The sequence below is a fragment of the Ursus americanus genome, chromosome 8, assembly GCF_024610735.1.
Source record: "Ursus americanus isolate L20-20 chromosome 8, mUrsAme1.1.p, whole genome shotgun sequence".
Classification (NCBI taxonomy): domain Eukaryota; kingdom Metazoa; phylum Chordata; class Mammalia; order Carnivora; family Ursidae; genus Ursus; species Ursus americanus.
The window spans coordinates 5,062,530-5,086,836 of NC_142134.1; the positions used below are offsets into that span (position 1 = coordinate 5,062,530).

The 24,307-nt window shown below is 38.6% G+C and overlaps 1 protein-coding gene across 2 annotated transcripts; it reads left to right on the forward strand.

Annotated features, from left to right (window-relative positions):
* The first annotated feature begins 2,905 nt into the window (after positions 1-2,905).
* Positions 2,906-22,541, forward strand: ADH6 (alcohol dehydrogenase 6 (class V)). Of its 2 annotated transcripts, none has more exons than XM_045792327.2 (9): positions 2,906-3,003; positions 4,471-4,572; positions 6,031-6,172; positions 9,616-9,703; positions 9,831-10,047; positions 11,174-11,434; positions 12,480-12,612; positions 19,634-19,772; positions 20,424-22,541. In XM_045792327.2, exons 1-9 carry the CDS (start codon positions 2,986-2,988, stop codon positions 20,446-20,448), a joined length of 1,125 nt encoding a protein of 374 aa, XP_045648283.2. In that variant the 5' UTR covers positions 2,906-2,985; the 3' UTR covers positions 20,449-22,541. The 2 variants fall into 2 exon arrangements, with proteins under 2 accessions (XP_045648283.2, XP_087720092.1); XM_087863966.1 differs by having other exon boundaries at positions 2,951-3,003; positions 4,435-4,572.
* The last annotated feature ends 1,766 nt before the right edge of the window (positions 22,542-24,307 follow it).

Sequence of the window (24,307 nt, forward strand, 5' to 3'; positions counted from 1 at the left end):
AAATTTTTTTGCAACTACAAAAGACCCCAAATAGCCAAAGTAATCTTGAAGAAGAAGAACGAAGCTGGAGCTATCACAATCCCAGATTTCAAGATACACTACAAAGCTGTAGTAATCAAAACTGTATGGTACTGGCACAAAAATAGACACATAGATCAACAGAACAAAATAGAGAGTCCAGAAATAAACCCATGATTATATGGTCAACTAATTTATGACAAAGGAGGCAAGACTATACAATGGGGAATAGAAAATCTCTTCAACAAATAGTAATGGTAAAACTGGACACCTACGCTCAAAAGAATGAAACTGAACCACTTTCTTTCACCACACACAAAAATAAACTCAAAATGCATTAAAAAAAAAAACCTAAGTGTGAGACCTGAAACCATGAAATTCCTAGATGAGAACATAGGCGGTAATTTCCTTGACACTGTCTGTAGAAACATTTTTCTAGATTTATTTCCTCAGGCAAGGGAAATAAAATTAAACTATTGAGACTACATCAAAATAAAAAAGCTTTTGCACAGCAAAGGAAACAAAACAAAAAGACAACCTACTGAATGGGAGAAGATATTTGCTAAGAATCTAATATCCAAAATATATCCATTTTTAAGGGGTTAATATCCAAAATATATAAAGAACTTATACAACTCAATACCAAAAAACAAATAATACAATTTAAAAATGGGCAGAGGACCTGAATAAACATTTTTCCAAAAAAGATATAGAGATGGGCAACAGACATATAAAAAGACGCTCGGAACCACTCATCAGGGAAATGGAAATCAAAACTACAATGAGGTATCACCTCACACCTGTCAGAATGGCTAAAATCAAACACAAGAAATAGCAAGTTTTGACAAGTATGTGAAGAAAAAGGAACACTTGTGAACTTGTTAGTGGAAATGCAAAATGGTGCAGCCACTGTCAAGAACAGTATGGAAGTTCCTCAAAAAATTAAAAATAGAATTACCATAAGAAACAGTAATCCTACTACTGGGTATTTACCCAAAGAAAACAAAAACACTAATTCAAAAAGATACATGTACCCCTATGTTTATTGCAGCAGTACTCTAAGAGCCAAGATATGGAAGCAACCCAAGTGTTTATCAAGAGATGAATGGATAAATATATAAATATATGTATATAGATAGAGATACAATGTATATGTACACAATGCAGTATTATTCAGCCATAAAAAAGAACAAGATCTTGACATTTGCAATAACATGGATGGGCCTAGAGGATATAACGCTAAGTGAAATAAGTCAGAGAAAGACAAATACCATATGATTTCACTCATGTGGAGTTTAAGAAACAAAATAAACAAGGAGGAAAAAAAAAACAGACCCTTAAATACAGAGAAAACCTAGTAGTTGTCAGTGGTGAGGTAGGTGGGAGGATGGGTGAAATAGATAAAAGGGGATTCAAAGTTCACTTATTCTGTTAAGCAGTGAATAAGGGAAATGATTGTTGAATCGTTATATTGTACACCTGAAACTAATGTAACACTGTATGTTAATTATACTTCAATACAAAAATAGAAGAAGGGAATACTATTAACTCTACACACATAAATTTGACAACTTAGATAAAATGAACTAATTCCTTTAAAAAACAACTCACCAGATATGAAATAGACCATTTGCATAGCCCTACAAATATTAAGGTCATTAAATTCATGACTTAAAAATCCCAAAAAAAGAAATCTGTAGACCCAGAGCGTTTTACTGGAGAAATCTGCCAAACCCTTAAATAATTAACACCAATTTTACACAATCTCTCCCAGAAAAACAAAAGAGGAGGGATCAACTTCTTAAAATTACAGTTGACGTTTGAACAACACAGGGGGTAGAGGCACTGACACCCCCACCACCACTGTGCAGGTGAAAATTTGCATATAGCTTTTGGCTCCCCAAAATCTGAACTACTGTTGACAGAAGTCTTACTGATAAACAGTTAACACATATTATGTATGTTACGTGTATTATAGGCTATATTCTTACAATAAAGTAAACTAGAAAAAAGAAAGTGTTATTAAGAACATAAGGAACAGGAAATATATTTACAGTACTTACTATATTCATCAACAAAAATTCACGCATAAGCGGACCCACACAGTTCAAACCCCTGCAGCGCAGGGTCAACTGCAATATTACTCTGAGTCCAAAATCAGATAAAGACAGTACACAGAAAGAAAATTAACACCAGTAACTCTCACGAATAGAGACACAGAAATCTTTAACATTAGCAAAATGAATACAGGATGATACAAAAGGAATTGTATACCCAGTGCAGTTTGTTCTGGGTTTGTAAAGCTGATTCAACATCTAGAAATTAATCAGTATAATCCATCATATCAACAAGATTAAAAAAACATATGATCACAGCAGTGGACACAGAACAGCATTTACTCTTCTCTTCCCTTCTAGCTAAAACCCGCCCATTGGTGTGGCCTTTCACAGGAATTATTCACTGCATCCTAATTCCTCAACAATGTGACACACATTTGGAAAATCAAAAGCATTACTTAAGTTTAGAGACACAGATAATCATATCTGCATTTGAAAAACAACATAAAAGAAATAATTTTGTAAACTCTATTAGAAATTCTGAACTTGGACATTTAAAAGACCAAATTTAAAACTCGACAGATATACTAAGAGGGAGATTCATGATTGAGAGAAGAAAAACATATTTGTGTAATTTTACCTTTTCTGCACTTTCACTGAGCTAAATCTGTTCAGATTATACTTAGGAAAACCTCCCTCACGGAAATGGACGATCTAAGTTTCCAGGCATTGGGTATAATAATTACCTAATTATTAAAAAAAAAAAAAAAAGGCTCAGGACCCAACCTCTTGGTTAACCAGTGACCTGTGTGATCTTGACCTCTCCCCTTTCCACAGTGAAAGCTGTAGCCAGAATCCCTTCTTTCTCAATACATTCATTTGTGGCAAGAACACCACCAACACAGGCAGCATGAGTACTACCGGAAAAGTAAGTACAGTCTTCTCCTTTACATTGGGTCATGATTGTATTACCTCCTGTGCTTATTTACCTATACCTTATCACCCAAATAGTACCTATATTCCTAAAAGTTGGAGACAATCTTGATCTCAGTACCTCTCCTTCTCCTTTCCTTCTTATTAGTCAGATTATCACTTTTAGGTAGAAGATTAGCATGATCAGGATTAAAGTTCAGATGGCAAATAATATAGAGGATGGATTTGAAATTCATGAGCCCAAGCTAGGTGAAAGGCAATGAGGACACCGACCACACAGTAGTGGCAGGAATGGAGAAGAGGGAAAAGTATCCAGAAAATTTTAGATTGTGGAGGTTGAGGGAGAGAGATAAATTAAGGCTACTTCCCAGGTTTTCTCCTTAGGTAAATGAATAGACTACATGGCCACTCACTGAAACAGAGAAGACAGAGGGAGAAATAAATTGTATGTTGTGTCCACCACTGGTTGGGGAGGGGAAGGAAAAGGGAAGGGAAAAGGGGACGGGAGGAAGGAAAAAGAAATAATGTGTTCATGTTCTGTTGTTGTTGTCACTGTTGTTTTTTAAAGATTTGTTTATTTGAGAGACAGTAAGTGGGAGGGGGGGCCAGCAGAGGGAGAGGGAGAATCTCAAGCAGACTCTGCACTGAGCACGGAGCCTGACGCAGGGCTTGATCCTATGACCCTGAGATCATGACCTGAGCTGAAATCAAGAATCAGATGCTCAACGAACTGAGCCACCCAGGCATTCCCAACGTATTCATGTTTAAATGCTGAGTGTGAGGTACCTATAGGACATTCAAATAGGAGATGAATAAATAAGTCTAAAGCTTAGGGACAAGTTTATCCACAGATACAGATTGTGAAGGTCATCTCCAAAAAGGTAGTGATTGAATCTATTAAAAAAAAAAAAAGGTAAGACAACATAGGAAGAGGATTTATATTAAGTACAGGGTTGGGGGAGGGGCTGAAATGAGAACCCCTAAATATTACCTTGCCACCAACTTTTCCAACCTTAGTCTGGCAGTGACCACCACCATTTGATGAACTACCAGAACTAATGGTCTCTATTCCCTGCTCCATAACTTAACCCTCCACCCCAAAACTGATTATCTCCCATACCTAGGATCACATACAACTCCCACAATGCAAATGCCATCCTCATGCTGAAACAGCCACTGGACTTCATTCATGATAATATCAAAAATATGACATCTATCCCCTTGTTGTATAGCATTATGTAAATAATAGTATTGTAAAAATAACTTGAATACAGAAACTGGTACCACGAGAAAAGCTGAATTGGTATTTAGAAGCTACATATAGCATATATTTAAGCAATGATTTTTTTTTTTGGCTTGAGTGTAGAACTGGACTAAACCTTCTAATAATTATTAATATAGGAATTCTCCATCTCCTCGGCCTAAGGAGTTTCCCTTTCTGGCGCCATGTTCTATTTCCCAGGTTATTAGGTGCAGAGCAGCCATACTCTGGAAGCCTGGTGTGCCATTTTCCATCGAGGAGGTAGAAGTGGCCCCACCAAAGGCAAAGGAAGTTCGCATAAAGGTAAAAAAAAAAAAAAATCACATTTCCACACCAAAAATCAAAGCTGTTCACTACTAATACATTCTTTTCACAATGTTCAACTCAGAAAGAAAACTACATACTCTGCTATTTCTTTTTCATTTCCATGAGTCTTTTAATCCAGCCAGACAAAAGGCTAGGGAAATACAGCATAGGCTAAATGCCTAAAGGATACTTATTTACAACTGTAATACTAATTACTAATTAAAAGAAGTTTCTATCCATAAACCATATTGTATGATTAATATAACTATAAAGCCCCCCTGTGAAATAAATTAAGGCTTCAGTTATAATGGGAGACATCCCTTGCTTTTCTGTGTTCCAATTCTTTCATTTCTATAATTGGTCTTTCTCTTCCACACTCCCACCCACAAGCTTCAGTGAAGGACAAGTGAGACCTCTGATGTACACTATGGTTTTACAGTGGTCTTTTCTGAAACCACATAACTCTGAAATCATCATTTTGATTCTGAAATTAGCTAATGAAAACCACTGAATTGCTTTAAACAAATTGTTATTGGCCCCTGTCTACAATTAAAGCTAAGAAATAAATGCATTAATATTAATGCAGTGTATCAAACTCATAAAAAGGTTTAAAAGATTAACAATTCCTTTCTTCCCCTATGATCCTCTGCCTTGTTTCTCAAATTCCACCTATCAGTGAGATCATATGACAACCGTCTTTCTCTGATTGACTTATTTCGCTTAGCATAGTACCCTATAGTTCTACCCATGTCGTTGCAAATGGCAAGATTTCATTTTTTTATGGCTGCATAACATTCCATTGTATGTGTATATATATATATATATATATATACACACCACATCTTCTTTATCCGTTCATCTGTCAATGGACATCAAGGCTCTTTCCACAGTTTGGCTATTGTGGACATTGCTATTATAAACATTGGGGTGCAGGTGCCCCTTCAGATCACTACATTTGTATCTTTGGGGTAAATACCCAGTAGTGCAATTGCTGGGTGGTAGGGTAGCTCTATTTTCAACTTTTTAAGAAACCTCCAAACCGTTTTCCAGAGTGGCTGTACCAGCTTGCATTCCCACCAACAGTGTAGGAGGGTTACCCTTTCTCCACATCGTCTCCAACATACCTGTCATTTCCTGACTTGTTAATTTTAGCCATTCTGACTGGTGCGAGGTGGTATCCATAGTGGTTTTGATTTGTATTTCCCTGATTTTGATTGGGAGGGGAGGGGGGTGGGGGGATGGGATAACTGGCTGATGGATATTGGGAAGGGTATGTGTTGTAATGAGCACTGGGTATAAGACTGATGAATCACAGACCTGTACCCATGAAACAAATAATACACTGTATGTTAATTAAATTTAAATAAAAAATTACAATTAAAAAAAAGATTAACAATTCTGAAACATCTTTATTTGAGACAGAGAAAACCATGTTACTCTTTGCCTTCCACACAGATTGTGGCCACAGGACTGTGTGGTTCAGAGATAAAAATGTTGGAAAATAAAACCTCTTACCTCCATTATCCTGTCATTTTGGGACATGAAGCAGCTGGAATAGTTGAGAGTGTGGGAGAAGGAGTGAGCACAGTGAAAACAGGTATGAATTAGCACCTGGAGATAGGAAATTGCAGCAACTTGGAAGCCACATCAGGAAAATAAAAAGCAGCTCTTAAATGTTAAGATCAAATGAAACAAAAGGTGAAAAGTTGCCCGTTTCTTAGGAAAGGAGGGATAATTATTTACAAATTACACAAAAATACTAAATGTATCCTTGCATTCTTATTTTGATATTAGTAAGAACAAGAAATAGATTGTAGTAAAACTGAACCTGAAAGAAAGTACAAATGAGGCAAAAATTTATTAAAAAAAGAAAAAAAGGAAACTGAGGAAAACTGTTGAAAATTATTAAAATGAGGCATATAATAAATAGCTGAACACATCAGTGGAACCAAATAGGGAAGGAGTCCAGAACTAGATCAAATATATAGAGAAATTTAACACAGGGTTTGGTTTGGCTTTCAAATTTGAGGGGGAGAACATGGATTACTCAGTAAATGATGCTGAAACAACTGGATAATCATCTGGGGAAAAAGTAAGTTGAGTTGCTATTACATCCTTTATGCCCAGGAAATATGCCATATGAATCGAAGAATTAAATGTTAAAAGTGGAACAACAGAAGTGCTATAAAATACCATGAGAAAGGGGTGCCTGGGTGGCTCAGTTGGTTAAGCATCTGCCTTCGGCACAGGTCATGATCTCAGGGTCCTGGGATGGAGCCTCCCCGCTTCCGGCCTCTCTGTTCAGCGGGGAGCCTGCTTCTCCTTCCTCTCCCTCTGTGCTCTCTCTCTCTCAAACAAATACATGGTTTCACTTATATGTGGAACATAAGGAATAGCACGGAGGACATTAAGAGAAGGAAGGGAAAAATGAAGGGGGGGAATTAAAGGGGGGGATGAGCCATGAGAGATTATGGAACTATGGGAAACAAACTGAGTGTTTCAGGGTGGGAGTGGGGGGCGGAATGCGTTAGCCCAGTGATGGGAATTAAGGAGGGCATGTATTGCATGGAGCGCTGGGTATTATACGCCAACAATGAATCATGGAACACTACATCAAAAACTAATGAAGTATGGTATGGTGACTAACACAACATAATTAAAAAATAAATTAATAATTAAATAATTTACTTTAAAAAATAATTTAAAAAAAAGAAGAAAAAATACCATGAGAGAACATTCTATTACCTCAGGGAAAGGAAGGAAATTTTAATCAACACAAAAATCTGGAAGATATGAACTAACATACAGATTAAGTTAACACCATAACAAGTTTTTAAAGTTTTGTTTATAAAAAATACCCCCCAAAATCAACAACAAATATGACAATGGGTAAATTCCCCTAATATATAAGGAATTCTTTAAAAGCAATTTGATAAAAACAGCCCAGTAGGAAAATGGGCAAAGGAAATACACATTTCATTTGGAGAAAATACATATATATACATGTGAAAAGATACCTAACCTCAAACATACTGAATAAAAATTTAAAATACAAAAATGGGTACTGGGTATTATATAAGACTAATGAATCACTGGGCTGTACCTCTGAAACCAATAATACATTATATGTTAATTAACTGAATTTAAATAAAAAATGTTTAAACATAAAATAAAATACAATGGGAAAACACTGTTTATCTAACAGATAAGTAAAGATTGAAAAGTTTGATAATATACAGGTCTGACAGAGTACAGGCAAATAGCTACCTCGATCCTTATTACCTGGAAAGTAAATCTGTACAACTCTGAATCTGACAATATGTAACATCATTTAAACGTGTATATTTTGGATCCAATACTCCCAATTCTAGAATGTTATTCCATAGATCAATACTCATGTATTAGCTTTCTATTGCTGATGTTAAAAAAAAAATCGCCACAAATGTAGCAGCTTAAAGCAAAACAAATTTATTATCTCACAGTTTCTGTGGGTCCAAAGTCTTGGGGGTGGTTGACAGAGTTCTCTGCTTAGGGTTTCACAAGACTGAAATCAAGGTGTTGATCAGCTTGGTTCTCATCTGGAGATTCTGGAGAAAAATCCACTTCTAAACTCATTCAAGTTGTTGCCAGTATCCAATTCCTTGAGGCTGTACAACTGAGGTCCTCAACCTCAGCAGCCCAGCTGTCAGCTCCTTGAAGCTGCTCACATTCCTTCTCATGTGGCCCTTTTGCCCACTTTCAGTCTCAAGGCAGCCCTGGCATATCAAATCCTTCTGCTGCTTGCAATCACTTTGTCTTCTTCTGCTTTCTCCTCTTGTCTTCTTTCAAGGGCTCAAGTGATTTCTTTGGGTCCACCTAAATAATCCAGGATAATCTCCCTATTTCCATGTCAAATGCTCAACAAACTTAACTACATCTGCAAAGCCCCCTTTTCCATGTAATATATTCACTGGTATGATAACACATTCAGTTTCTGGGGATTAGAATGGGACACTTGGGGGGGCGCATTTTTTAAATTCTGCCTACCACAGCTCATGTGTGCACAAAATATTCATTGCATTGTTATTTTTCATGACAGGGGGTGGGGGCAGACAAAACAACAGGAAACAACCCAAATGTCTATCAGTGTTCAAAGGACTGGTTACATAAATTATGATATGTGTATACAACAGAATACTGTGTAACTATTAAACAAAAATCATTAAAATGAGAAATCTCCACGATCTATTGTTAACTAAAAAAGTGAGTGCTACAAACAGGGTAAACGGTATGTCAGCCTTTATATTTTGAAATGGGTTATATCTCTGAAAGATACCACTGATACTGATAAGAATAACTGTCTCTAGACTGAGAAAAGGGAACTAGAGACTACGGTGCCACTTTTCACTTTTGTGTAGTTTAAATGTTTTACCATATGTATGTGTACTTTTGAAAAACTAAAAGTAAACTTAAAAAGCCCAAATCCTATAAGGGATTAAAAACATGAAACAAATTTCTCTACGATAATAGAGAATGGGACAGTCAGTAAGTCCATCACAAGCAAGTTATTCTAATCTTTTTCTTAGGCTTCACACATTACAAGAGAAACCTGCCTACCTTTGGTCTCATCGCCAAGGACAGACTAATATAAAACACAGAGGAGAGCAAACAGACACTCTTTGCTCCCTGATAAAGAAGCTTATTCTGTGAGCATGTGGTATTCATACTATTTTACATCCAATCCCTCACGGCAGAAGTTGTATAGAAAATATAAAATAAGACTTGGCTCAATGGCTATATAACAAAATCATTTGGTTTCAAGAGGAATTTACAGGAAGGCAAGTTCCTTGAGATACAGTTGCTGAGCCCAGGGCTAGACACAGATACTAAAGACATCCCTTCTTTTCATAAGTATTTGATATTTTCCACAAAATCAAGCACCATTAAACATGGAACTAATTCTCAATTATCATATTTTTGGGGTGTCTTGTTGAAGTCCTGAAAGCCAGCTATCTCTTTACTTTGAAAAATAATAACCTAATAAATGCTCTTGCTCTTTAGGAGATAAAGTTATCACGCTCTTTCTACCACAGTGCGGAGAATGTGCCTCTTGCCTTAATCCTGTGGACTATCTTTGTATAGAAAGGAAGTAAGTTTTTATTAATATTTTCTTTTCGAAAAATTCAATTTCCTTAGAAGAAATCTAAGTTTTCTAATTCAAGATAAAAAATTTGGGTTGTTTTTTTTGTTTTTTTTTTTTTTTTTGTCTATAACAGACAGTCAAAATCCGGCCTGATGTCTGGTGGTACCAGTAGGTTTACCTGCAAGGGAAAACCAGTGTATCACTTTGCAAATACAAGCACCTTCTCTGAATACACAGTGATAAAAGAAATCTCGGTTGCCAAGATTGATGCAGCTGCGCCTCTGGAGAAAGTATGCCTAGTTAGCTGTGGTTTTTCCACCGGGTACGGTGCTGCAATCAACACCGCCAAGGTGAGGAGCACGTACACCAGTATGAACAGAGTTCTTGGTCGATGGAGACGAAGAGCTTCATGCATCTGGGCACGTCTGATCATACGACCTGAGGAAAAATCACAAACCCACCTCTAAGCAGCCCTGAGTTCTTTACTGTCTAGCCATCCCATGGCCCCCTTCAATATCTTTCCCATTTCCTTTCGGTAGTAGTAAGTAGAAAACTAAGTCTGGACGCCAGTCACAAGTGGAGATACCAGGAATTCCTGGGAGTTAAAACATAACACAGTTGCAAAATTACTGTGTTCTCCCACATTCCAGTTCATTCTTTTTTTCTTTTTTAATTCAACATTTACGGAGCCATTCACTGCTCCAGGTGCTGACACGCAGCTGCTAACAAAACTCATCGAGCTGCTATTCTGTTGTATGACGTATCAGGTGGTAATCAAGTGCTCATAAAATAAAAGGATAGTACAAGGACCAGGTGATGGAAGAGATGCTGCTGTATTAGACCAACTGGTCAGGCAATCCCACTCTGATTGAGTGGGTTACTATTAAACTACTGTTTCTGAGACAACCCCCAAACCTTCCCAGCTACCTTCTTTAAATGGTTGTTTAATTTCAGTACTTTGTTTTCTCCCAAAGTCTGTTAGTCCCAATCCTATATAGAGAAATAGGACAGAAGGGGTTCGATTTGAACTAGTCTCATTTTGGACCCAATAAAAAATAGGACTTTGCCTTCATAAGGCATTGACATTGTAAGTGATGCAAAGTTTTCCAAAGGAAAAGAAAAAGGAAGGGCTGCAGGAAGATGAGGATGGTTTTTAAAAGCTCAAAAATAACTGGAATCAAATAAATGCTCTGTTAAATAAGTCTTAAGATTCGATGAAAATTCATTAAACTGCTTCTACTCATGCTAATTCCCAGAACTTAAAAGTCTATTTACAGGTTGTTTTTTGCTCCTCTAGCAAAAAGTATTCCACATCTAGAAAAACCCTCAGAAACTAAAACTCTCTAGTTACAATGAGTTTGATTTGAAAATGTCCTTTGCTTATATCTCATAAAAAGTATATACAGACTTGGGTCTTTCCAATTGAGTTAATGCACATGTTCCCTTTGCTTTTGTTTTCTGCCTTCACGTGCTCAGGTCACCCCGGGCTCCACCTGTGCCGTGTTTGGCCTTGGAGGAGTTGGCCTGTCTGTGATCATGGGCTGTAAAGCAGCAGGAGCAGCCAGGATCATTGGGGTGGACATCAACAAAGATAAATTTGAGAAGGCAAAGAAACTGGGTGCCACTGAGTGCATCAACCCACAGGACTTAAAGAAACCCATCCAAGAAGTTTTATTTGATCTGACAGGTGCTGGTGTGGAATTTTGCTTTGAGGTCATCGGAAATCCGGAAACTGTGGTATGTGATTTTTCCAGAGGGAAAATAACCAATCCTTCAGTCAGTCATAAGTTTAGATTTTATTTTATTGTTTTGAAAGATTTTATTCATTTATTTAACAGAGAGAGAGACAGCCAGCAAGAGAGGGAACACAAGCAGGGGGAGTGGGAGAGGAAGAAGCAGGCTCCCAGCAGAGCGGGGAGCCTGATGAGGGGCTCAATCCCAGGACTCTGGGATCACGCCCTGAGCCGAAGGCAGATGCTTAACGACTGAGCCACCCAGGCGCCCCTAAATGGATTCATTTTAAAAACGAAGCAAGCAGTGGTTGTTTTTTTAGCTGAATGTGGTTTACATAAGAGAATATAAATGGAGAGGGAGTTATTTCACAATGTGAGACTTGCCTTCTTTGGGGATTTGTAGAAATAATGTACTATTGGATTACATGGCTCTATCTTCTAGTTAGCTGTCTGAAAACCCAGTAACTGTCTCTTTCAACCTCAGTGTTTTCCTCAGCTTACTAAATGTTTTCATTCCTCACCACACATGAAATCCCTCCCTCCCCCATGTGTGTACAAAGGTATAACCAAACCTTTCTCACAGCCTTTCCCACAGATAGTCTTGCTCTGAGAAACAGCCTTTGAAAATAACTAATGGGAACATATCTGTTTATCACTTGGTTAATACAAGATGTGATACAACTATCCAGTTGTACTCCTCTTGATGCCTAAAAGAAAAATTCTAACAAACCACCCATGTCAGTAATGGCTCTCATAAAAAATTATTACTTGAACAATAAAAAATTATTGTTCTTGTTGTTACCACCATGGGTGTGTGTAGTATTTTCATTTTTTAATTTCCATTTACTGAGTCCAAAAGTGCCAGGTATTATACTAGGCAGCATGCAATTTCTTATTTATGTTTCAGCAAATCCTTATAAATGTTGTTTCAAATGAGGTCAGGGAGCATCAGAAAAGATCACAGACCATTTAGCAGTTAATCTGAGATTAGGTCCAACTCTTAAGTACATCTTTTAACCCTTGCATTGTCTTACATTGCTTTACAACAGGAAGCTGCCCTGGCCTCCTGCCATGAGAGCCATGGGGTCTGCGTGATTGTTGGGCTCTTGACAGATGTCCAACTCAACATCAGTGGTTCGTTGTTCCTCTCAGGACGTTCTTTGAAGGGAACTGTTTTTGGAGGTACGGATGAAGCAGGGAAAAGTGGAAATGCATGAGGTTTTAGAGGTGGTAAACAGAGAAATGTGTCATAAATGCTTAAGAAGGAACATAAAGAAGAAATTTAGGTTATGGTTTTTGTTTCAACACATAAATATTAGACAAATACAGTTTTTGGATGGATATTAGACAAATACAGTTACTTTTTTAAAATTTTTATTTTATTTAAATTTAGTTACTTCTTGGTAAGCTTTTTATTAATTACTAAAGAAACCAGTGCCCAAAGTTTAATGCAAATTATAAATTGAAAAGAAAAGGCAATATTGTGATCAATAATATACTTCAATTGAGTTATATATCTGCCAAGTGGGGTTCTTTGAAGAATCTACTGAACCACTGTTCAACTAACGTAAGTGTGATCAGAAACAACTGAGTTTTCGTTATATCAACTCAAAGATATTAAACATAATGGACTCATGACTGAAAAAAAATACTAGTGATAAAAAGCAAATAAGAATTATTTCCAGAAAAAATTTTTTTCATAGAATCCTTTGATTTTCCATTTTTTAAACCTGTCTTAGAACTTGTATTTTAATAGACTTTAGAAGAGCAGTTTATTGACAAAGTTAAGGAAGTAGAAAACTAAATAAATCTGCTTAGGATTCTGGTTCATAAACTAGTAATCGACTACTTAAGAAGAAATGTATTTATCCAGAGATTTTAGACAATCTGAATTTTGGGGCAAAAGAGATAAGGATTAGGGGATATTTGAATTATTTGGACTAATGAGCTATCTGTATTCTCCAAATTAGCTATGGCACTATATTGTTACAGACACTAGGAGTCTTACCCAATTCATCTATGAAGAGTGGATAAATGGCGGGGCCAGCAAAAACAAACAAATACATAAATAATCCAATTTAAACTATAATTTTCAGTTCTTCCACTTGGGATAATTGGATACAACCACTGCTTTTTCCCTCTATTATACTTGAAGATGATAACTATTGGTTCTAAACACACATACTCAGCTAACTCTTATAAAATAAGAACACCAATATTTTAAATAATTCTCATAAACTATTTCACTGGCCACTTAAGCATGCATATAACAATTATTATACGAATCCTACCTTCTACAGACAGTATAATCCTCTGAGTCAATAGTTTTCAAATAATGACAATATTTAAGAAAGTGAGGATACAAGAAAGGAATGATACAATATAGGGAAATCCTAAACTCACTCTCCTCCCACAAACACACCAAATCTATAGCCACACATGGATCACTGAAAAAGATCTAAAAACTGAAAACTAGATGAAATGCTCTATACAACAAAGGATAAAAGGATCATATTGCAATGGGGAGAAGAGGCAGAGACATGGTCTTGCAAAAACTCCACCCTGGTAGAGGGATACACAATAAGGATGGATCTCAGCAGATAGGCACTTGTCCCAGAAGACCAAAGGGTTGGTACCCTACAGCAGGCACCCTGGCCCCTGGGATTTGCACAAGGATGTGATGAATCCCCAGAATGTCTGGTTTGTAAAACCAACCAGGGCTGACATTAGGTGTGGGTCCCTAAGTGCTATAGGAAACTGAGATTCCTTCCTATAGAAGGCTCATACATGGTCTTGCTTACCCCAAGACCCAGTGAAAAATCAGCAGTTTAAAAAGGGCACATATTACACGGAGCACTGGGTGTTATACACAAACAATGAATCATGGAACACTACATCAAAAACTAATGAGGTACTGTACGGTCACTAACATATCATAATAATAAAAAAATAAAAAAATTAAATTAAATTTTTTTTAAATTTTAAAATTAAATAAATAAAAAATAAAAAGTACCTGGACTATATGTGAGGGAAATGCATTTGCTAATCTGGGGTCATCAGCTGGAAGGGCAGGGGCCAGTTGAGAAACTCCGCAGTAATGGAGGCACTGGTCGATGCTGTTGTTGTACTCTGCACAGAACTGCTAGCATAGGTGAGCAAGCTTGGAGACAGCAAACTCCCATGGCCCTTACTGAGGCCAGAGGGCACAAGTGATTGTAGCGCTCCCCTGTTCTCTCTCTGCGGCAGGAAATCACGAATGGAGTTCTCCTGGTACCTAGCTAAAGTCTGTGAGCATGGGCGATTGCAGCACTCCCCTGCCCCCGACTGCAGCTGGCAAGCACGAGCAGTCCAGCATTTTCCTCCTTCCAGCCTAAAGGCTGCATGCACACACAGGCAGGGCACTCTCTTGCTGTACTGCTGAGGCCCACGGATACATGGAGTCAGGACATTTTCCCACTGCCTTTCTGAAACCAGTGAGCATGCCCCATTCCCTACACTCTGCCTGGCTAAAACCAGCAGGCACAAACAATCAGAACAAGGAATTCTCCTTGATCACCTAGTCTTTGTGGCCAAGAAGGATAGCATACCAGAGCTCTACAAAAATGTAACAATCAGAAATACAGTTCTTGGCAGACTACCACCCCTAGGGCACTGCACAGACAATAAACTGAAACACAACCCCAGACCTCCTGTGAAAAAAAGCCTGTTTATTTCACCTGGTACTCTAGCCTGAGGGACAAGCATCAGGTTTGTCTTACAACTACAGGCTAAGGAGGCACTCTCAGGAAATATAAGCAGGAAGATATCGTCCTTTTATACCTCCTTCACATTGATACAGCTCAAAAAGATTTCCCAAAAAGGAGCTTATACACTCATCTAAAGCGCTGATTCTTGCAACTGTCACCTGCGGTACACCTCTAGACCTCCTGGTTTGGAGGCCAGAGTGATTATAATTGCAGCTCCACTGGTCTATAGAGATTTACGTACTTTAAAAGGCGCTGCCTGAGGGTCTGGCTTCCAATCAGCCTGAAATTAGTGCTAATGAAATTCCTCCCCTTGGGTCACTGACAGATCTTGGTACACCCTCAACAATGGAGGCATTTCAAGAATAAATCAGGTAGTTTAGACAATCACAAAGGTTTGAGAAATAAAAAAGAGCTAGGACAAGGTTGAACAAGAAGGATCATCACCTGAACAAGGCCATTCCTTCAGCAATGAGAGAGGCAGCTGCTTCACCTAATATAGAGGAACCAGAGAGTCAAGAAAAAGTAGAACACAGAAATATGTTCCAGAAAAAGACCTCAGTGATATAAAGATAGGTAATCCACCTAATGAGGAATCAAAGAAATGGTCAAAAAGATGCTCACCAAACTCAAAAGAAGAATAGCTAAATGTAACGAGAACTTCAACAAAAAGATAAGAAACCTAAGTACCAAACTGAAGTCACATAAGTACCAAACTGAGCTTAAGAATATAATAACTACACTGAAAAACACACTAGGGGGGTTCAACAGCAGACTGGATGAGGTAGAAGAATGGACCAGTGAACTGAAAGATAAAGCAATGGACCTCATCCAGACAGAGCAGCGAAAAGAAAAGGGAAACTTTGCAAAACATAGATAACTTAAGGGACACCTCTAGGATAACATTTACATGATAAGGGCCCCAAGAACATGGAGAGAAAAAGGGCAGAAATTTTATTTGAAGAAATAATGGTTGAAAATTTCTCCAACCTAGGAAAAGAGACAGATATCTAGATCCAAGAAGCCCAGAGATTTCCAAATAATATTAACTCAGAGAAAGCCACACTAAGACACAATATAATTAAAATGTCAAAAGTTAAAGAGAGAAACTTAAAAGCAGTAAAAGAGAAACAAATTGTTATATACAAGAAAAACCCCATAAGGCTATTGACAGATTTCTCAGCAAAAACTTGCAAACCAGAAGGGGGTAGCATGGCATATTCAAAGTACCGAAAGGTAAAAGCTTCCAGCCAAGAATACTCTACATGACAAGGGTAGCATTTAGATCTGAAAGACGGATAAAGAGTTTCCCAGACAATCAAGAGCTAAAGGAGCTCATCACTATGAAACCACCATGCTGTTGTATTTGTATACACTAACAATGAGACACTCCCTAATTTCTTTTAATATAGTAATATATATATTAAAAAGCTATAGTAATCAAAAAAGTACAGTATAGGCGTAAAAACAGACACACAGATCAATGGAGCAAAATAGACTGTCCAAAAATAAACCCATGCTCGTACAGTCAAATTAATTTACAACAAAGGAGACAAGAATAGGCACTAGGGAAAGAACAGTCTCTTCAATAAGTGGTGTTGAAAACACTGGACAGCTATATGTAAAAGAATAAAACTGGACCATTATATTATACCATATATAAAAAGAAATTCAAAATGGATTAAAAAGACTTGAATATAAGACCTGAAACCACAGAACTCCTAGAAGAAAGCATAGGCAGTACACTCCCTGACACCAGTCACAGTGATTTTTTTTTTTTTTTTTTTGGATCTGACTCCAAAGACAAAAGAAACAAAAGCAAAAATAAACACCAGACTACATCAAACTAAAAAGCATCTGCACAGCAAAGGAAACCATCGACAAAATGAAAAGGCAACATACGGAATAGGATAAAATATTTGCAAATCATATATCTGATAAAGGGTTAATATCCAAAATACATAAAGACCTTAACACAACTCAGTAACAAAAAATCAAACAATTCCATTCAAAAAAATGGGCAGAGGATCTAAATACACATTTTTTCCAAAGGAGACAAACAGCTGGCCAACAGGCACATGAAAAGATGCTCAACATCACTCATCATCGGGGAAACACAAATCAAAACCATGATGAGATACCAGCTCACACCAGTCAGAGTGATTAGTGTCAAAAAGACAAAAAAATAACAAGCCTTCACAAGGACGTGGAAGAAAGGAAACCCTCGTGCACTGCTGGTGGGAATGTAAATTGGTGCAGCCACTGTGGAAAACAGTATAGAGGTTTCCCAAAAAATTAGAATAGAACTACCATATGATGCAGCAATTTCAGCAATGGAAACACTAACACAAAAAGATACGGACACACTTATATTCATTGCAACATTATTTACAATAGCCGAGCTGTGGAGACGACCTAAGTGTCTGTCGGTAGAGGAATGCATAAAGATGTGGTGTATTTATATATACCACAGAGTGCCATTCAGCCAAAAAAGAATGAAATCTGGACATTTTCAATATCATGTATAGACCTCGCACTATTTTGCTAAGTGAAATAAGTCAGACAGACAAAAGCAAATACCACATGACAAATGAAACAAACAAAACGAAACCCAGACTCACAGATACAGAGAACAGCTTTGTGGTTGTCGGAGGGGAGGGAGGTTGGGGGTACCAAATGGGTAAAGGGGATTAGGAGTACAAACTTCCAGTTATAAAATGAGTGAGTCATGGTGATATAATGCATATCACAGGGAAAACAGTCAATAATATTGTATTAACTTTGTAAGGTGGCACATAGTAACTAGACCTGTGGTAACCATTTCACAATGTTTACAAATGTCAAATCACTATGTTGTACAACTGAAAACAATAATATTCTATGTCGATTTTACCTCAAAAAATTCAGAAAGTGGGAGGGGACAGTGTTAGACTGGAGCCTAAACCTCGTACCATGTACACAGTGAAGAACTTTCCCCACCCAAAATGCCATGCCATTATTAAGAAACACTGCTTCACCTAGTGTATGGTCCTGGACCCTTTCCTTGTTTAAAAAACAGTTGGAAGTATTTCTCATATAGATATGAAAATGCTTTCTAGATCACCGAGCAAAAGATAATATAAGAATACATCTTCAAAGTTGTCATCACAAGAAAAAAAAATTGTAACTGTGTATGGTGACGGATGTTAACTAGCTTAGCAGTGATCATTCATAATATAACATGCATCAAACCATTATGTTGTACACCTAAAACTAATGTTATATGTTAGTTATATCTTAATTTTTTTAAAAGATAAAAACAAAGAGAAAAATATCCCGGCCATTCGTGTCATGACAGAGAGCAGTAGTTAGAATTGCTTACATATGGGGCGCCTGGGTGGCACAGCGGTTAGGCGTTTGCCTTCGGCTCAGGGCGTGATCCCGGCGTTGTGGGATCGAGCCCCACATCAGGCTCCTCCGCTATGAGCCTGCTTCTTCCTCTCCCACTCCCCCTGCTTGTGTTCCCTCTCTCGCTGGCTGTCTCTATCTCTGTCGAATAAATAAATAAAATCTAAAAAAAAAAAAAGAAAAAAGATATTAACCTTTAAAAAAAAAAAAAGAATTGCTTACATATAACAGAAGTCAACTTAGCAGAAAATAAAGTTTTAGGGAGTTTTGAGAGTAAGCAGGAAGGTTAGAGAACACAGCCCAGGACGGCACCAAGAAAAGTAACTGCCAAGATCCTGTCACAGGATAAGTGCCTTATGACACTGCTGCTTGCCTGCACAATCACACTACCGTCACCCTTTTCCAGGAAGGAGCAGGTCACCACATTCTGGGTCGTGACCCACCAGGCATGATACTTAGCACAATGCTAAATATAAGAATAGTATAAATGCTAAACGTAAGGATAGCGTTTCTTGAAAATCACGAGAACAGATAAAAGAGGATGCCAAGCTTACGTTGCCTTAGCTGACCCCCTTTCCCTGTGCAATTCTTACTTCCATAAAGTACATTTCATTCTTACCTTGCTTTGTACACATTCTTTTTCTAAACACTGTGACTAAAATCCCTGCCATGACTAAAGCCCTTCTCTTAAGATACTTGGCTTTGGCAGGAAGCTGCAGACCAAAACACACCACACACAGCCTCTGAATTGCTTCCTTTCATAGGCCCCAGGACTCTGGTCTTTGCTACACATTAGATATGGGTTTACAGCTCCCCAAACACTACAGCCTGACACCAAGAACAGCTAAGATGAGATCCATGTTCTCCTCGCTTTGAGTACATTCTCCTCTGTAGTATCAGCGGTCTCCTTCAAGGGAAAAGCCTTCCAGATAAGGTGTACAGTTGGGACAGTCATTCTCGGGATGACTGAGACAAATTAATGGGAAATCTTTAGATTTCCTCAAGGCCAGTGCCTCCACCAGTTACCGGTGAGTCTCATATACAAAATCTGTTGTTTATCTGTGTACTTCCAGGCTGGAAAAGCAGAGAGAGCACCTCTAAACTGGTTTCTGATTATATGGCAAAGAAGATTAATCTAGACCCACTAATCACCCATACTCTGAATCTGGATAAAATCAATGAAGCAGTTGAATTAATGAAAACTGGAAAATGGCAAGTTGCTCACATAATCTTTATGTCTGAGTGTTTGGGACCAAGAAAAAGGTGTGTGGGGGCTGGGGGAGGCAGTAAACAGGAAGAAATGGCTGGAATTTAAGGCTTCAGGAATTTGTAAAACATTTCTTTCCCCTCTATATTTTATTTTATTCTCACAGTTTATAAAATATGTAATCCTGAAATACTTAAGTGTTTACCTACCCTTACCAATAGCATTTAATTTACAGTCTGGCTGGTTACATTTTTTTTTTTTGCATGACACATTGACTAATGAAGTTAGCTCATAAAATTTTAGCCCAAGTTCAAATTCATAGTTTATAAAGAGGCCACTGTTGTTTTTGTTTTATATCAAAGAGGAAATTATCTTCAGAATTCCAAATTCTGGCGTCTATCTTTGGCCCACAAACCAGACACCAGTCATAAATTGGGCACTGGTATTCCCCACAAGGAAATAAGCCTGCTTACATATTCTTTACCCGTGGAGCTTCACGCCATTTTGAAAAGTCTCACAACTGAGTTAATCTGCCCGTTTTCACCTGACCTGAGGGAATTGAATCTAACTTATTTGTCTACAAAGTAAAAAAAAAATTGAAATCCAAAACAAATGTTGCTTAGAAACATTTCAACTTTTTTTTCTCTTTTTTTCAGTATCCGCTGTATCCTGCAACCTTAAGTACAATATGATATATGCAAGATCTGCAGCTTATGTCACCAACTAAATTGCATTCAGTATCATTTTCACGGTCTAGAAGAATTATCTACACAACGCTGTTTCTATTTTCTTGCCTCCCACACATTCAGCAGTAGGCTCATATCTGGCTTCTACCTACCCTCACTACCTCAATACTGTTCTTATGTGACCTAAAGTCACCCAGTAACATCCTCCCTCTTAGAGCTAAGTTTGATTTGAATCACCCAAATCCAGAGCCTTTAAACAAGTCACCCCAAGATACTCCCATTTTCATCTCTACCTCTGGGCCCACGTTTCCTTGCATATTTTGTCTCTCCCACCCCATGAAGCTCTGCCCATTTCACACCAAAGAAACAAAACTCACCATTCATGAGATTTTTAAACATTCAAGCTGAAGCAAGCTGATAGAAGAGAGAGGTCTTCATTACATCAACTTAAATAAATTCCCATCGAACATTAAGTATTTCATTCTTAACATAACTCCCCTCAGAGAAACTTATAGTGATATTTCCTCTTATATAACCCAGCCTCAAGCCATCACCTAATGTCTATGGCATTCACCTCTTCTCTCCTGGATAATCAAAGCAATTTCAAGTTCTTCAATTAGCTAGGACAGTTTACTCTCAGCAGTTCCTATTACATGGCTTTATAACTAAGCCATCTAGGGATTCAGCAGAAAAACAGTGGGAGGGCAGAGTGGGCTGGGGCAAGTCTTGTCATTGACCAGGATCCACACTCCCTAGGGGACAGTTGTGGTATTAAACAACAAAACTAGTTTATGCTCCACTCTCCACAGAAAGGGGGTAATTGTGTAGTCCCTTACTAACGTGTCCCACACATTCTTTCCGCCAAGAAGCAGATGTGGGGAAGACAAGATCCAGCAATGGTTTGTGGCATCCAGTCTCTCTACCCTGGCTCCCTGCCACTCTGCCTAAACCCCCTCTTAATTCTCCTAGAACCAGGACTATCAGTCCTCTTGGGATAGGACTTCCTTCTCTATCTCCTAGATATAGAGTCTCTCTCCCAACCCTCTCCCAACCATACATACAACAGGAGCTACTCCCCTAGTTCAAGTCTCTTCTACTCCAGCCTGGGCTTCCCTAGATCTGGAGCCACTGAATCAGACAGCAGCCCTGCATGTCAGATGACCTTGGGAGACCAGGAAAAAAAATGTCATTTTTTTTTTTAACCTAAACCCACTAGCTTCATGATTTAAGATTGGTCAGGAAGGTGGGCTACATCCTCAGTCTCTCTCTCCAACTGGATATCATGATGTCAAGGGGCTCTTGTGAGATTCTGCTTCCCAAACAGAGTAAGCATCAGAGGTGGACATCCTGTCCTCCCTTCAGGATGCCTGCTCGCTGCAGATAGCAGGGACAGGTGCTATCAAACCTATTCACTCTGGGCCTTGGGATGACTCTTCACTATTTTTCCAAGTCTGAAATGGAATTTCCCCACTTTCCTATTAGTATCCCATTCATTTTGTTAATCAAACTACTGGAAATCTAATTTTTGTCTCAAGGTCTGCTTCTGGGGAATCCCAAACTAAGATAGTTGGTACCACAGGTAGTCCTAGGAAGCCAATCCTAAGGATGGGATTTTGGAAGTGGATCACTTGTCAAACAAGATGCCAAAAGAAAGCACTGTGGTCAGTGGTCCCTGCCTCCTGGTTTTCATGCCCCTGTGTAATCCTCTCTCCTTAAATGTGGACTAGACTTATTGACTCAATTTTAAAAGCAGAAATGATGAGATGTCACTTCCAAAATGAGTTCTAGAAAGACCATGGCTTCCATTCTGGGATCTTCTCTCTTGGATTGTCTGTTCTGGGAGAGGCCAGCTGTCACAGCATGAAGCAGCCCTGTGGAGAAGACCCAGGTTAGTTTGGAAGTAGATCTGCTGAGGTCTGTCAATGGCCATGTGAATAAAACTTCAAGAGGATTCCTCCTGAGTGCAGCTTTGAGACGACCACAGCCCTAGCCAACACCTCCATTACAGCTTTGTGGGGGATCCTGAACCAAAACACCCTGCCAAACTGCTCCCAGATTCCCGACCAATAAAAACTTAGAGAGCATAAACGTCTGTGTTTTAAGCTGCTAAACAATAGATAACGAATACACTGGTGGTAAGTGGTTTATAATCCCCCTTGGCATGCTCTTGTAATGCGATTACTAGAGTCTTCTGTGGTGAACTGGGCGGGGATACAGATTGCAGGACATGCGCTAGCTTGTGCAATATCGTTAGCACTTGAGAGATAAAATGGCAACGGTAATTACAAGAACTGTGGGTTTAGGTGGTTTTTGTTGTGTCATCAATATGCTGAAGGAAAAACAAAACACAAGCTTCAGCCAACCAACCACCAACTAAAAGCACAACTGAAAACCACAAAACTTCTATAATAGCCTTTAAATTTTCCCTTTATCTCCTCTGATTACTCTGGTTTTAACTGCTGGCTGTAACGAGAGGAAAGATTAGGCTAAAAATCAGGCCTAGGATTTGATTATTAGTCAAATTGCAGAGAAGTTTTCACCTATCGTTCCTCTTTTAATCTCCAACACTAAAATCAGGGCCCTGAGAGGGCAGGGGTAAGGTCTTAAAACTGCACGGGGAATATCTTCAGAACCTTGAACCGCAGCTTCTGCTAACCCTAAAGGCCTAAAGAAGTGGCCCGCTCCCACTGCCACGGGAGACCAGGTTCTCCCTGCCTGCACCACAGGAGCCTTACTGAGGTAAATGCCTCATAAGATGATACCTACCTTCCCTCCCCTCATGACTTCTCTGCCAATAAATAAGTTCAAGTCTCAGCCTGACCAGGAAAATAATTCACCAAAATAACCACAGGATGTGGCTCACATGTACCAGCAAGAACTGGAAAAGCATGTTGAAAATCAATCATGAGCATGCTGGACCAAGGGAACAGAATAAAAGGGAGATGTTATTGATATGGGTACAATCTCTCGCTCAGGATTGAATTCCTGGGGAGGACACCTGCAGTCAGTTCTGTGCTACTGGGATGGCTCCTCAAAGCTTGGGGAAAAAAAATAATGGCCTACAACAAATGAGGTAGAGATGCCAGAACTGCTTTGGCGAGGTACCAAAAGTCAAGAGGCTCAGAGAGGTTGGCATGTTACAATGCATCTGACATACAAATCTCCAAATCCACGAGATGACCACGTTCCTCGGTAGAATCCAGAGGGGGCACCCCTTTCACTAAAGCGGTAAGAAATGCACCAGTGATTCAGAAAGAACCATACAGTAAATATACACACTATCAACTCCCCTAATCTTCCCCCACGCAGACAAACTAGCAATGTTAGACACAGGGAGAGAGGGAATGCCCAGATCTTTCAAGAACTATCAGATACGGCATCTGAGCTGACACTAATACTAGAATAACCAAAATGCTAGCGGGTTCCCCTATCAAAGTTTTGTGAAAGATGAGGCATTCCAGTTTATTAAAGAATTTACTGGGGGAAGGAAGGAATCAATAAGTTAAAGGACTTCATGACACCTTGTTTGGAAGCTTTTTATCTGACCCTACATATTGTTGGTTGCTTTCCCAAACCTGAAAAATAAAAACATGAATTCAGGAATCTAGACCCTTGGTTAAAGTTGTGAAGTCGGCTAGAAAAACTGAAGCGTCCTTAACTTGTAGAACTTCATACAAGAAAATGTACTTGGTTGCCTCCATGTACAAAGAAATAAACACTTCCCTTTCTCTGATTATTTGGCAATCAACAAGTAATAATTTATACTAGGCTTGCAGAATACCTGAGAACTTGCATGTGGCAGTCTGTCTCTGGCAAAGCTACTACTTCATCTGGTGTCTTTACCACAACTTGTA